This window comes from Lithobates pipiens, unplaced genomic scaffold, assembly GCF_037356315.1.
Source record: "Lithobates pipiens isolate NorthernLeopardFrog02 unplaced genomic scaffold, aLitPip1_a1.2 Scaffold_13, whole genome shotgun sequence".
Taxonomy (NCBI): Eukaryota; Metazoa; Chordata; class Amphibia; order Anura; family Ranidae; genus Lithobates; species Lithobates pipiens.
In genome coordinates this window covers 3,651,299-3,664,682 of record NW_027507718.1, presented here as the reverse complement: position 1 = coordinate 3,664,682, position 13,384 = coordinate 3,651,299, and the positions used below count along the sequence as shown (strand labels likewise).

Here is a 13,384-nt window from a genome sequence, read left to right as displayed (position 1 = left end):
TAAATTGTCGGCACAGGTCAGCAATCCTGGTCTGTGCTGCCAGAAGACATGGGAGCAATTGGACTATCATAGTACAGTAGGACAATAAATTTCAAATATATGACAGATGTACAAATATAAAAATAGTTTTATTGATGCAGAGTTAATGGTCAGTTACAAGTTAAAAGCCTGATCACAATTCATATGTATCACCACAATAACCCCAAAAGGGGCAGAATGGCAGTGGGACAATCGGTCATAGATATCAACTTGACTTGTTTTGCAGTCAATAGCCACGTCATCCTGAAGGTATCCATGTCCCGGCAGGCACCAAGTGCGAGGCATTGCCACCAAGGGGGTATCGTACGGCAACTCGGGGGAACTAATAAACATGATGGACTGAAATATTGTAATTCGATATAGAGAGTTGGGGGTCACGGGAAGGGCAGTCTGGCTGAAAAAGTTATCAGCATACAGCCACAGTGTCTGATGCTATAGACAGATGGCAGGGGGTGGAGGCATGGTAGAGCATATCCACCCTTGCCAAGGTCACTGAAGGATGGCTGAAGTACACGCTCCTGGGCACCTTGAGTCCAGATCATGGGACAGCTAAGCAAGTTGGCAGACAGCCGAGAAAACTGAGGCAACTAGAAAGTCCAGGAGGATCTGGAAGTCTTAAGAGTGGGAGAATCCTTTCCAAAGGCCAGGAGTGGGGCTGTGTAATGAGATGCTGCAAGCATAGGCTGAGCCTGAAGAGCCTATGGTGCTGCTGACAGGAGAGCCAGATGGCTTAGCATATTATATTAACTGTGTTTCTAGGTGAAGCTGAAAGCCCTGCATGGGGAAACCTTGAGTTGCTAAGACTTTGTTTTGTTCCAAAAAAAGTTAGCTGCTGTTCCCTTTAAATACTGTTCTAACTGATATGGACCCACTCTGAAAAGGTTCACCACCCCTGAACTAAAAAAAAACAAACAACAAAAACACCCCACGTCACACTTTTTTTTATTTTTTTATTTTTTTTTATTTATTGCTTTTAACAAAATACTACTCCCAAAAGGTGGGCTCCTTGCAAAATCAATAAGACAGTCTCTCAACTGTTAACTGCTTGAGGGCAGCACTCCACAGAAACCCATGGGTTAACAGTGTTGCTAAAAGTCTCTGTCTAGCTCCCACAGTCCTAATCCCAAAGCATTTTCATAAAAAATAAAATGCATATAGACTTCAGTATATCCAACCTGTAATTTCTGTGTACTAGCTAAAAGTGGCATTATAAACCGTGGATCACAAACAGTGCCTTGCGAAAGTATTCGGCCCCCTTGAACTTTTCAACCTTTTGCCACATTTCAGGCTTCAAACATAAAGATATAAAATGTTTATTTTTTGTGAAGAATCACCAACAAGTGGGACACAATTGTGAAGTGGAACGAAATCTATTGGATAATTTAAACTTTTTTAGCAAATAAAAAACTGAAAAGTGGTGCGTGCAAAATTATTTGGCCCCTTTACTTTCAGTGCAGAAAACTCACTCCAGAAGTTCAGTGAGGATCTCTGAATGATCCATTGTTGTCCTAAATGACTGATGGTGATAAATAGAATCCTCCTGTGTGTAATCAAGTCTCTATAAATGCACCTGCTCTGTGATAGTCTCAGGGTTCTGTTGAAAGTGCAGAGAGCATCATGAAGACCAAGGAACACACCAGGCAGGTCCGTAATACTGTTGTGGAGAAGTTTAAAGCCAGATTTGGATACAAAAAGATTTCCCAAGCTTTAAACATCCCAAGGAGCACTGTGCAAGGGATCATTTTGAAATGTAAGGAGTATCAGACTACTGCAAATCTACCAAGACCTGGCCGTCCCTCTAAACTTTCAGCTCAGACAAGGAGAAGACTGATCAGAGATGCAGCCAAGAGGCCCATGATCACTCTGGATGAACTGCAGAGAACTACAGCTGAGGTGGCAGAGTCTGTCCATAGGACAACAATCAGTCGTACACTGCACAAATCTGGCCTTTATGGAAGAGTGGCAAGAAGAAAGCCATTTCTCAAATATATCCATAAAAAGTCTAGTCTAAAGTTTGCCACAAGCCACCTGGGAGACGCACCAAACATGTGGAAGAAGGTGCTCTGGTCAGATGAAACCAAAATCAAACTTTTTGCCCACAATGCAAAACGATATGTTTGGCGTAAAAACACAGCTCATCACCCTCAACACACCATCCCCACTGTCAAACATGGTGGTGGCAGCATCATTGTTTGGGCCTGCTTTTCTTCAGCAGGGACAAGGAAGATGGTTAAAATTGAGGGGAAGATGATGCAGCCAAATACAGGACCATTCTGGATGAAAACCTGTTGGAGACTGCAAAAGACCTGAAACTGGGACGGAGATTTATCTTCCAACAAGACAATGATCCCAAACATACAGCAAAATCTACAAAGGAATGGTTCACAAATAAACTTATCCAGGTGTTAGAATGGCCAAGTCAAAGTCCAGACCTGAATCCAATCGAGAATCTGTGGAAAGAGCTGAAAACTGCTGTTCACAAACGCTCTCCATCCAACCTCACTGAGCTCGAGCTGTTTTGCAAGGAAGAATGGGCAAGAATTTCAGTCTCTCGATGTGCGAAACTGATAGAGACATACCCCAAGCGACTTGCAGCTGTATTCGCAGCAAAAGGTGGCTCTACAAAGTATTAACGCAAGGGGGCCGAATAATTTTGCACACCCCACTTTTCATTTTTTTTAGTTAAAGTTTAAAAAATCCAATAGATTTCGTTCCACTTCACAATTGTGTCCCACTTGTTGGTGATTCTTCACAAAAAATAAAAATTTTATATCTTCATGTTTTGAAGCCTGAAATGTGGCAAAAGGTTGAAAAGTTCAAGGGGGCCGAATACTTTCGAAAGGCACTGTATATCCCTAAGAGACAATTTCTGAGATACAGGTGTAATTAGGACATGTTTGTTTACAGTCTAAAACCTTAATGCCCAACTCGTAACCCAATTGCCACCTGTGTTCGGCTGGCAGGTTGTTGGGCATCATTTAAGTAGCAGAGTGGCAGTGGGGTACTAGCTGTTGGACCACTCTGTGTCCCACTGAGTTTGCACTCCCACTTGTGTTGGGGGTTACTGTTGTGTCTCCTGGCACCAGCGATGGGGGTTATTGCATCCTCTTGACACCAGTGACCTTCAGGTACTGAGTTCTGTGTGAGGTACTTTTGTTCTGGTAAAAGTTAGCTGCCAAGTGCTCCCCAGTTCCAGAGTTGTAGACATATATCTTCTGCCCTTGTCCGGCCTTAGAAGGCTCAGTGAGTAGGCCAGTCTGCCAAGCACTGGGAGTTCCCTCAGTGTTGCTGGGCACCATTTTTCCATTTTGCGGCAGTTTCTGCCAAGAAGGGGATTAATGCCGTTGGACTGTATGCTGGGATCATCTACTGGGTGGAGTGCTGACATCAATGGAACAGTGATTTTATTATGCAAGGGTGCATGAATGGGCCTCCTCTTTTCGTTGGATATGTACCAGAGATAGACTAGCATGTTAAAGTTGGATATCATACTGCCAATACTTTGTGATCCAATCTATTGCACTCAGTAATCCATGTGTAGATGATGCCTGCGATGGCTACTCATCTTTTAAAAGTTCAGCTTAACAATTGGCTCTGTATAAATTAACGTGACCCCGTGAAATAACTCAAAATGTACTCTCTACAATAACGGAGTCATTTTTTTTTTTCCTATAATATTTTTATCCTGAAAACAGTGAGTGTTGGAGACTCTGGAAGATGGATTCGGCTGCTTCAGTTTCCAGGCCCTGACATCACCTGCGCTTTGTGCAGGGCCTCCCTAACCATTGTCAAATGTACAAAATCATTCTTTGCAGAAAATGAGAGACCTGATGTTTTTAGTTTTTAATGTTGATTTTAGGTTGTCCAACTAACTAAATGGTCATTTTGATCTTAACACAAAACTAACTCTCTTTTCCTACAGACGTACCAGTGTCAGGCTGACTGTTGAAACACATTTGTTAACAAACCCTGTACATAAGAAGGTATGTTCATCTTATTTGGTGAAAGTAAATTTGAGTAGCTATAGTGAGAGAAATCTAATTTTGATATTTATTTGAAGAAACTACTGGTACAAAAATAGCAAGGATAAAAGTGAAGTGGCTGATTTTACATGGCACTATTTGGGAGTCCTGTTCAAAACGGTGCTAGAGCGTGTAGAGGATTTGTAGAAAAATATCAATGTTGGCTTGGCTGAGGCACTTCCTTGACACTGGGTTAGCAGGTGGCTTGTGACAAGATTTGGTGATTGAGCATTCATGGGAAGGGGGCATTGGCATGCCTGCATTTCCAGTGCCATTTAAATGTGGAGGCATCTGCAGGACCTTAAAGTGTATTGCAGGAAGGCTCAGGCATCTTGTGGTACTAAACCATTGCCAGTGTGCTGTGAATAAATAACTGTAATGTCCTATTTTCTGCCCAAATTGTCTAGGCTGCCCTTGACAGATTGATATTAGTACTTTTTTATCGGTCTGTGTATTTAGCTCCTTCCTCTTTGGTGCCAGCTATGGATAGGTATTGGGCAGAATTCTGCCTCTCTGCCTTGTTGTTTAGTGGGATTGTAAAAACTCCAGTCACTTTTGTAGCACAAGGGGCTTGTTTCTTAAATAGATGGCCTACCAGATGCAGCAGGGATTAGACCAGGGAGATCAGAAGAAATATAGCATATAAAATATGGTGCAAGGTGGTAAAATAGGTATACTAGGAATCATACCCTATGACATCACATAATAGTTAGGTAGTTGGCTTTTAGTAGGGTATCTTCTAGATGGGGAAAGAGAAGATCAAATATACAAAATCCAAGTATTTGTGTAATAACTATTAAATGTTTTATTAAATTAATTTTTTGGTCACTTTTAAAGGTTACATAGTTAGTCAGATTTGAGGCTTCGTGTACACTACAGCTCCTAAACCTGATTTTAGGAGCTTTTGGTGTGTTTTTTTTGCCAAAGCTTCTAAACTCGACTCCATAAAAGCCTATGTGTCAATGTACACATATATTCTTTTACCAAAGTTTATGAGCTGCTGCTGTTAGGGGAGCTTCAACATCCCTCTCCTGAAGGTGGAAGAATCGCGTTTAGGATAGGAATGTTTGGACTGCCGAAAACCGCAAACCATGGCAAATCTGTGATTTTTTTTTCTTTTTCTTTTTTTCCACGTTTTAGCATTTGCCAGCGGTCAAAGTAGGCTATGTATACATGCCACGTTATGTCCATTGGAGTTTGACCAAGGCCAAAAAATAAACCTTTGTCTCAATACCCTAAATCCTTCATCCAAAAAGGCTGTACTTCTGCATCAACCTTTCTCAGTGTTTGTGTGTATATATATATATATATATATATATATATATATATATATATATATATATATATATATATATATATATATATATATATATATATATATATATATATATATATATATATTAGCCATTTAGATCTTTGTGTTTGTTAAATCCATGTGCAAATAATTTGAGCTTACAAAACAGCATGTCTTCTCCACTAAGGGGTGCATGAATTTTGGAATTAATAGACAGGGTTATATGCTGTTGACTACAGAAGGTTGAACACTGGGGAAAAAAAGGCCAGCCCTTGCATAACTCTGTTTCTTATTGTTTTTTTTGTTTTTTTTTCACGGAAAAAACTGACAGCTCCGGCCGGAGCCGCTGTACTATCCATGCGAGGTTAGTTCAGTAATCTCCCCCCGCTGAGCTGGTGCTCTGACTGGGACACGGCCCCCCTGGCAAAACACTCTGATCTGTGTTCTCTGCCATTGGCTGAGAACTCTGATCAGGAATCGGTCGAATGCTGGTGTCGCAGAATGCACTTTGGACAGAAGCCAGCTAAGCAGCCAGCTTCTGTCAGACAAAGACACGAGCAGAATGTTGGTTGGCTTTTTTCGAACAGGCAAATTTTTCCCGACATTCGGCCCGTATGTACCCGGCTTTAGTTCACCAGTTATGGAGCAGATGTCTGGAACCTTTAGTTGTTATGGCTTAAAACAAACCTCTGAACTTGTGACCCACGTAGGACTGATGTCTGTACAAATGCTTAGGGCACTTTGGTTATATGTGTGGGAGGCTGATGAGACATTCAGAGAACTACTGATTTGTCTTTCCATCGAGAGGCGTATCTTTAGACCTGTTCTAGACAATCATTAACATTGCCTTGGTGGGGTCACAGTAAACTTCTACCATAGCATAGGAGGTTTGAAGAGGGGTCAGAGGAGCCTTGCCCTTGTATCTTATCTGCCTTTAGCATAGTCAGGTTCTCTGAGTAATACTCATAGGGCCCATAAGACCACAGGAGATCTGCTAATGCTTCTAATACGAAGGTGTGCCCCCAGTCCTACAAGTGGGCAATTCACACACCCAGTTTGGGTCTCTGGGCATAGGGTATCCTTGGCTTTTGAATGCTCTTGAAACTCTTTAGTTAATGGGCTAATTACTTGGAGTTTGCATCTATTTCAGCTGGCCACCTTGTTTCCTATTCTACTATACATAGCTGTGCCTTTACCCATGTCTCCCTTTTATTCCTTGCACTCTGGGACAACCCTTCGGAGTCATTCCCTACAAGGCTAATCCTCCTCCAGAAGGGAATTTTGTATTGTTGTTCATCAGGATTCCCTCTCCCCCAGAGAGACCATCAGAGATGGTTAACTGGAACCAGTTTTCACTGCTCCCTCTCATGGCAAGTTCCTGACTGCTCAGTGTCCTGGATGTTATGTCTGCCTTGCCGTGCTTTTTCTTGGAGCCTTACAGATGACTAGGATTGGTAACTACCGGTCACCAACAAGCAAAGCTAACCAGCTTAGATCCTCATTGAATCCCTCTGCACCCTCTAGTTTGTTAGAATCTTCCCTAAATGGTCACGGTACTCGTCACCTTTTGGATTTGAATACTAGTGGGGGTACTAAAGGCTTGCCTTCTTCACATCACCTCTTCTCTTGTTGACCTTCATTCTTTCTCAAATCGCCTTTCAGGACAACCCCGGAGAGAGTAGCTCCACCTTGCAATCAGGAAACACATGCCCACTTTAAAAACACCTCCTCCTCCTCCATGGCTTCAGTTATTGTGTTTCCTCCTTGGAGGAAGCATGTGCCTGAACCAGGGAGAGCTACACTCTCTGCAGGGGAGTAAGGCTTACCTTTTGTTGCAGGTTGTTTCTCTTTGACCCCCAGCAGCATCTCCACGGGGAGAGGACTCCTGGAGCTCCTGGTCCCGCCATCTCACGGGAGTAAGGACCCTCGGAGTTCCGGCGTCGGGTGCCCGGTGTCCGCTTGTTAGCGCAGGGAGGGCTCTGTTGCTGGCGGAGGCCGCTGCAGGTCAGCGGCATGGCTCCGTTTTCGGCGCCGGGTCCCGGGCGGCGACGGCGTCGTTCACGGTGACGCGCGGGCGCTCTGAGGGGGCGTGGCGCCGTGGTTCAGCGCCTGGAACGCAGGGGTCATGGGGCGGGTCAGGTGACCGTGTGCTTCCGCTTCCGGCCGGCCTTGATGACGCGGCGGCCGGGAAAATTTAAAATGAGAGCTGTTTGTAAAATAGCTGCCTCACTCAAACGATGGAAGAGTGCAAGCCAGCTATGGCGGAGACAGGCGCCCCCAGCACCGGTCCAGCCCAGGTACGTAAGGTGCACTGGCACCCTCTGCTTTACTGTGGGTATGTCTTTGTTTGTTCCCCCCTCTTGGGGGCCTGTCGCTGCAGGTCAGAGGTGGACTTCGCTCTGACCTTTTGCAGCCTAGTTCTGGGGTCTCACTAGTAGGTCTGTTTGGTGGTGGGTCTCTGCACTGGCTTGGTGTTAAGCAACTGGTTGTTGAGAGCTTTTAGTGAATTAAACCTGTATGTCGTTTCAGGAAAAATCACTAGGAAAAGCTAGACCAGGTCAGAGAAAATGTCCTTCTTGCAAAACCCCCCTCAGAGATTCATGGCAGAAGGCAATGTGCAGAAATTGTATCAGAGAATTGATGGAAGAGGAAACATCTCAACAATATAAGGATTTGTTTTCTTCGGTTAAAGAGCTGACAAACTCTTTGAGTTCAGTCAAGTCCATCCTGATACAAAACCCTCCCGCACAGACCGAGCCTCAGAACTTACCGCCCAGCCCCAGGGCGTCGTCATCCAGACAGGTGGAAACTGAAGAGTCTGGAGACGAAGGGGGTAGTACTCTCATCTCCTTCAGGGATTCTGAGGAGGAGGAAGAGGAAGAAGATAGCAGGGGCTCCAAATTCAAGCTATCACTAGAGGAAGTAGATGATATTTTAAAAGCAATCTACACTACTCTAGAAATTCAGGAAGAAAAAGTACAACTGTCAGTTCATGACAAAATGTACCAGGGGTTGGACGAAACAAAACGGCGAGTTTTTCCTGTCCACAGGGTCCTCTCAGACTCAGTGAGAAAGGAGTGGAAGGACCCAGAAAAAGCCCCTTTCTTCTCTAAAGCTCTCAAAAGAAGGTTTCCCTTCGAAGATAAGGACTCAGAGGTTTGGAACAAGAAACCCAGAGTCGATGCAGCTTTCTCGCAGGTATCCAGACGAACGGATCTAGCCTTTGAAGATATGGGGATCCTTAAAGACCCAATGGACAAAAAAGCTGACTCCATCCTTAAAAAAGCTTGGGATGCTGCGTCAGTCAGTCTAAAACCAGCAATGGCAGCTACGGTGGTGGCCAGGAATCTGGAATGTTGGGTAGAGAAGCTGAAGAGCCATATTGAGGCGGGGACACCCCGCAAGGATCTCTTAGAGTCCTTTCCACTGATCCTGAATGCAGTCAAATACATGGCGGATGCATCAGCAGAATCAGTTAAACTGGCCGCTAGGTCTTCGGCTCTTGTAAATTCAGCCAGGAGAGCAGTTTGGCTGAAAACATGGTCTGGGGACACTGCCTCTAAGGTCAAGCTGTGTGGTCTTCCCTTCTCGGGTGACTTGCTCTTTGGTCCTGATTTAGAGTCTGTGCTGGATAGAACAGCCGATAAAAAGAAGGCTTTTCCAGTTAAGAAAAAGCAGATTGCTAAAAAGAATTTTCGTGCTTTTCAGCAGTCCCATAAAAAAGACCAGGAGCACAAGAGCAGATGGGGTTCACAGAAGGGCAAAGGCAGGGGTGGAGTCCTCTTTAGATCTCCCCCAGAGCAGTCCCCTAAGAACAAGTGACAATATCTCCCCAGTGGGGGGGAGACTGTCAGCTTTTCGCGAACAATGGGACAGGCTGTCTCCAAATCTGTTCGTGAAGAGCGTTGTCGATCAGGGGTACAGGTTGGAGTTTTCAGAACTACCCCCGAGCAGGTTTTATGTGACAACATTGCCAAGGGATCAGGAGAAGGCCTCTGCAATGAAGCTGTTGTTACAGGAGCTGATACAGCAAGAGGTTCTGATTCAAGTCCCAGTAAACCAGCAGGGCGGGGGTTTTTATTCACATATTTTTCTGGTGAAAAAACCCTCAGGGAAGTACCGTCTAATCCTGAATCTGAAATTCCTGAACAGGTTCATTCGGTACAAACATTTCAGGATGGATACAATTTTCTCCATCACAAAGCTGTTGACCCCAGAATGCTTCATGGCATCCCTGGACCTAAGGGATGCCTACCTTCATATACCAATTCATCAGGCATCGCAGCAGTTCCTGCGCCTGGCATTGAAGGTAGGGAGTTCGGTATGGCACCTCCAATTCAGGGCTCTGCCGTTCGGACTCTCGTCCTCTCCCAGGGTCTTTACGAAGATTATGGCAGAGGCTTTGGAACCCCTGAAATTGAAGGGGATTCCAGTCGTTCCTTATCTGGACGACCTTTTGTTTTTTGCAGACTCCAGGGAGCAGGCCCTAGTCAATCTCCAGAGGGCCCAGTCTCACCTCGAGGGCCTGGGATGGCTTCTAAACCTAGAGAAGTCAATCCTGACCCCCTCACAGGAAATGAAATTTCTGGGGTATACATTAAATTCGATTCTCCAGAAAGTTTTCCTGCCGTTGGAAAAACAGGAAAAGTTACAGCTAGCTGTACAGCGGATACAGAGCAACCAGACAGTCTCAGTCAGGATGGCTATGGCAGTTCTGGGCCTGCTTACGGCAGCAATCCCGGCTGTTCAGTGGGCCAGGTTCCATTCCAGACCCCTTCAGAGGGAGGTTCTGTCAAGCTGGTCCCATCAGGATCCTTTGGAAAAACAGCTAAAAATTTTGTCAAAGACGAAAAGGGCTCTTTGGTGGTGGAGAGACCAGGCAAACCTCTCAAGGGGCCTGGTGTGGACCTTTCCTGTGGACAAGCGCCTTACTACAGACGCAAGTGCCTGGGGCTGGGGAGCCCATCTGGATGGTCAGACATCTCAGGGGGTCTGGTCCAAACAGGAAGCTCAAAGATCATCCAACTGGAGGGAGTTGAAGGCGATCTTTCTGGGTTTAGTGGCATTTCAGCAGAGTTTGAGAGGTCACCATGTTCAGGTGTTGTCAGACAACACAACAGCGGTTACCTACATTATGAAGCAAGGGGGAACCAGAAGCAGGAGCTTGATGGAGCTGGCCAATCTGTTGTTAGCCTGGGCAGAACAGAACACAGCCTCACTATCGGCAGTGCATCTGAAGGGCTCTCAGAATTTGTTTGCGGACCTCCTAAGCAGGCGCAAATTGCTAGAGGCAGAATGGAGTCTGAATCAGGAAGTGTTCCTGATGATCTCCGAGGCCTGGGGGGTTCCTCAGGTAGACCTTTTTGCCAGCCAGCAGAACTCAAAGGTGGACAGATTCTTTTCTCTTCACCGAGGAGATGCAGCAATAGGGTTGGATGCATTCGCTCACCCCTGGCATTACCAGCTGTGCTATGCCTTTCCCCCCTTTCCTCTAATTCCACTAGTACTGAGGAAATTCAGGGAAGAAAGGACAGACTTAATACTAGTCACTCCTTTTTGGCCAAAAAGACCCTGGTTCGCGGGTCTTCGAAACCTAGCCTCGAAGCCCCCATGGAGGTTACCACTCAGAAAAGATCTGTTATCCCAGGGGACAGTAAGTCATCCAGAAGTGGAACTCCTGCAGCTAACCGCCTGGTTTCTGAGGAGGACCTGTTAAAGGCTAAAGGTCTCTCAGATAAAGTAGTAAAGACCCTGCTGTCCAGTAGGAAGGCAGTTACACAGGCAATTTACATGAAGGTCTGGAAAAAGTTCAACTCCTGGTGCAGTTCTAGAGAACTCAAGGTCAAGAGCACGGTGTCAGTCTTGGAGTTTCTCCATGAAGGAATGGAGAAGGGTCTCGCAGCCAGTACCCTGAAGACTCAGGTGGCTGCCTTATCAGTTTTCTTTGAAAAGACTTTATCTAAAGAAACTTTAATTTCTAGATTTTTTAGGGCTCTTGCTCGAAATAGACCAGTAGCCCTTAAAGACTTTCCCAGTTGGGATTTGTCTACAGTTTTACAGGGTCTCTCGGGAGCACCGTTTGAACCCTTACAGGAAGCTTCTTTGCAGAAGGTGGTTTTAAAAACAATCTTTTTGGTGGCCATCACCTCGGCCAGGAGAGTCAGCGAGCTCCAAGCTCTAGCTATTACAGAACCCTTCCTTAGAATTTATCAGGACAGGGTGGTACTGAGGACGGATCCAGCATTCCTACCGAAAGTATCCTCAACTTTCCATCGATCACAGGAAATAGTGTTACCTACATTCTCTGCAAGCCCAGCAAATGCAGGAGAGGAAGTTTTTCACACATTGGATGTGAGAAGATGTCTTTTACAGTTTCTGAAAGTTACTAAAGAATTTAGAAAATCAAACGCCCTCTTTGTGATATTTTCTGGATCACGCAAGGGGGAGAAAGCTTCTAAAAGTACGCTGGGTAGGTGGCTTAAGTTGGCTATAACAGAAGCCTATAAAGCAAAAGGAGAAATACCTCCCTCAGGTATTGCTGCCCACTCTACTAGATCCACGGCAGTTTCCTGGGCTGAAAGGGCCGGTGCCACGCCTGAACAAATCTGCAAGGCTGCCACTTGGTCCAGTTATTCGACATTTCTCCGGCATTACCGGTTAGATCTACTGTCTGCAGCAGATCAGGCCTTCGGCAGGAAGGTACTGCAGGCAGTAGTCCCGCCCTAGGGTAAGTTTCTCGGTTATCCTCTCCGGGGTTGTCCTGAAAGGCGATTTGAGAAAGACTCAGTTAGACTTACCGGTGACGGTATTTCTAAGAGCCTTTCAGGACAACCGTTACTTCCCTCCCTAGGTTATGCTTAGTAAATGTATTAAGTTCTACCATGGTGTTGTGCTTTCTGTGCTTTGTTTTCCAGCGTCGGAAGGCCACAATAACTGAAGCCATGGAGGAGGAGGAGGTGTTTTTAAAGTGGGCATGTGTTTCCTGATTGCAAGGTGGAGCTACTCTCTCCGGGGTTGTCCTGAAAGGCTCTTAGAAATACCGTCACCGGTAAGTCTAACTGAGTCTTTCTTACTTCCTCTTTTCATCTTAGAGTCTGGGTTTATGGAAGGACATGCAGGGGGTCCTTGATTTGAACCTTCATTCTTGGGGTTAAAGAGGGATTCCACCAAAAAAAAATATTAAAAGCCAGCAGCTATAAATACTACAGCTGCTGACTTTTAATAAATGGACACTCCCCTGTCCCTGGGTTCCAGCGATGCCGGCAGCCGAGGCCGATCGATCGATCTGCCCTTGGCTGCTGCCGCCACCATTCTAGGTGAGGGAATCAGGAAGTGAAGCGAATCAGCTTCACTTCCCGGTTCCCTACTGCGCATGCGCGATTCGTGCAGCGCAATAAGAATTCTCTGCGCTGTCTCTGAGACCCGTGTGTGTCCCAGCAGACAGCGCGGCAGGACAGGAAACGGTGTAGACTCCCACGTGAGTCTATGCCCGGAAGTGGGTGTAAATACCTGTCTTTGACAGGTATCTCCACCCTCCTCCCTCCTGAAAGGTGCCAATTGTGACACCGGAGGGGGGGAGGGTTCCGATCAGCGGAGGTTCCACTTTAGGGTGGAACCCCGCTTTTAATATGTGACCTCCCCTGGGTCAAAAGCATTTCCCCTGTCCTGCTGTCCTGTAGGAAACTTCTTCTCTTCAGGTTCAGGCATTGTTACTTCTGGTTGTTGGGGACTGTTCCTGGTTCTTAGATACTGTATGTCAATGACTTTTGCCGACCCATCAGTTGGCCAGCTTTTCGACATCCTTAATGTCTAAAACCCCATATACACTATCAGTTTTTCTGCTGAGTTTTTCCTTCAGATTTACCAAAACCATATAATATGAGGTCAAACCTTAGGAGTTTCAATTTGTATGCAATCAGGCAGGCCCTTGTACTACATGTTTTTGGTAAACCTGAAGGAAAAACTCAGCAGAAAAACTGATAGTGTGTATGGGGCATCAGAATTGGCAAGTTCCTAAAGAAGATTGTAC

General features: G+C 45.6%; 1 protein-coding gene across 2 annotated transcripts in view; it reads left to right on the top strand.

Annotated features, from left to right (window-relative positions):
• LOC143973902 (spindle assembly abnormal protein 6 homolog) overlaps window positions 1-13,384 on the top strand; it is a 165,433-nt gene that overhangs the window by 28,884 nt on the left and 123,165 nt on the right. For both annotated transcript variants that reach the window (XM_077474783.1, XM_077474785.1), the window contains exon 2: window positions 3,962-4,022. In XM_077474783.1, the coding sequence (XP_077330909.1) occupies window positions 3,962-4,022 (61 nt within the window). The remainder of the gene's footprint in view (window positions 1-3,961; window positions 4,023-13,384) is intronic.